Source organism: Eimeria mitis, genomic scaffold (assembly GCF_000499745.2).
Source record: "Eimeria mitis Houghton genomic scaffold, Emh_scaff1795, whole genome shotgun sequence".
Lineage (NCBI taxonomy): Eukaryota > Apicomplexa > Conoidasida > Eucoccidiorida > Eimeriidae > Eimeria > Eimeria mitis.
The window spans coordinates 8,274-8,580 of record NW_013570114.1 but is presented as its reverse complement, the minus strand read 5'-3'; the positions used below and the strand labels follow the sequence as shown (position 1 = coordinate 8,580).

General features: G+C 64.2%; 1 protein-coding gene across 1 annotated transcript in view; it reads right to left on the bottom strand.

Moving 5' to 3' along the window:
- The window catches only part of EMH_0043650 (uncharacterized protein), a gene marked incomplete at both ends in the record, with an annotated part of 6,465 nt that overhangs the window by 1,529 nt on the left and 4,629 nt on the right, over positions 1-307 (bottom strand). Inside the window, 1 exon segment of the mRNA XM_013495866.1 lies at positions 2-85. Coding sequence (XP_013351320.1) covers positions 2-85 — 84 coding nt within the window.

Here is a 307-nt window from a genome sequence, read left to right as displayed (position 1 = left end):
GCTGCTGCTGCTGCTGCTGCTGCTGCTGCTGCTGCTGCTGCTGCTGCTGCTGCTGCTGCTGCTGCAGCAAGACACGCGAATCCCCCTGCAGAAAGAGACAATGGAAGCGGCGGCCGCAGCTCCACCCTACCCCCCATTGGGGGGCCCCCACCAGCCGCAGCAGGGGGCCCCCCCTCTTTATTTGCTGCTTACCGAAAGCAGCAGGCAGCTGTGCTGCTGCTGCTGCTGCTGCTGCAGTGCAGCAACGGCGTAACCAGTGGTCTGCTGCTAGCGTACGTCCTGGTGTAGTAGCAACTGCAGCAGCAGC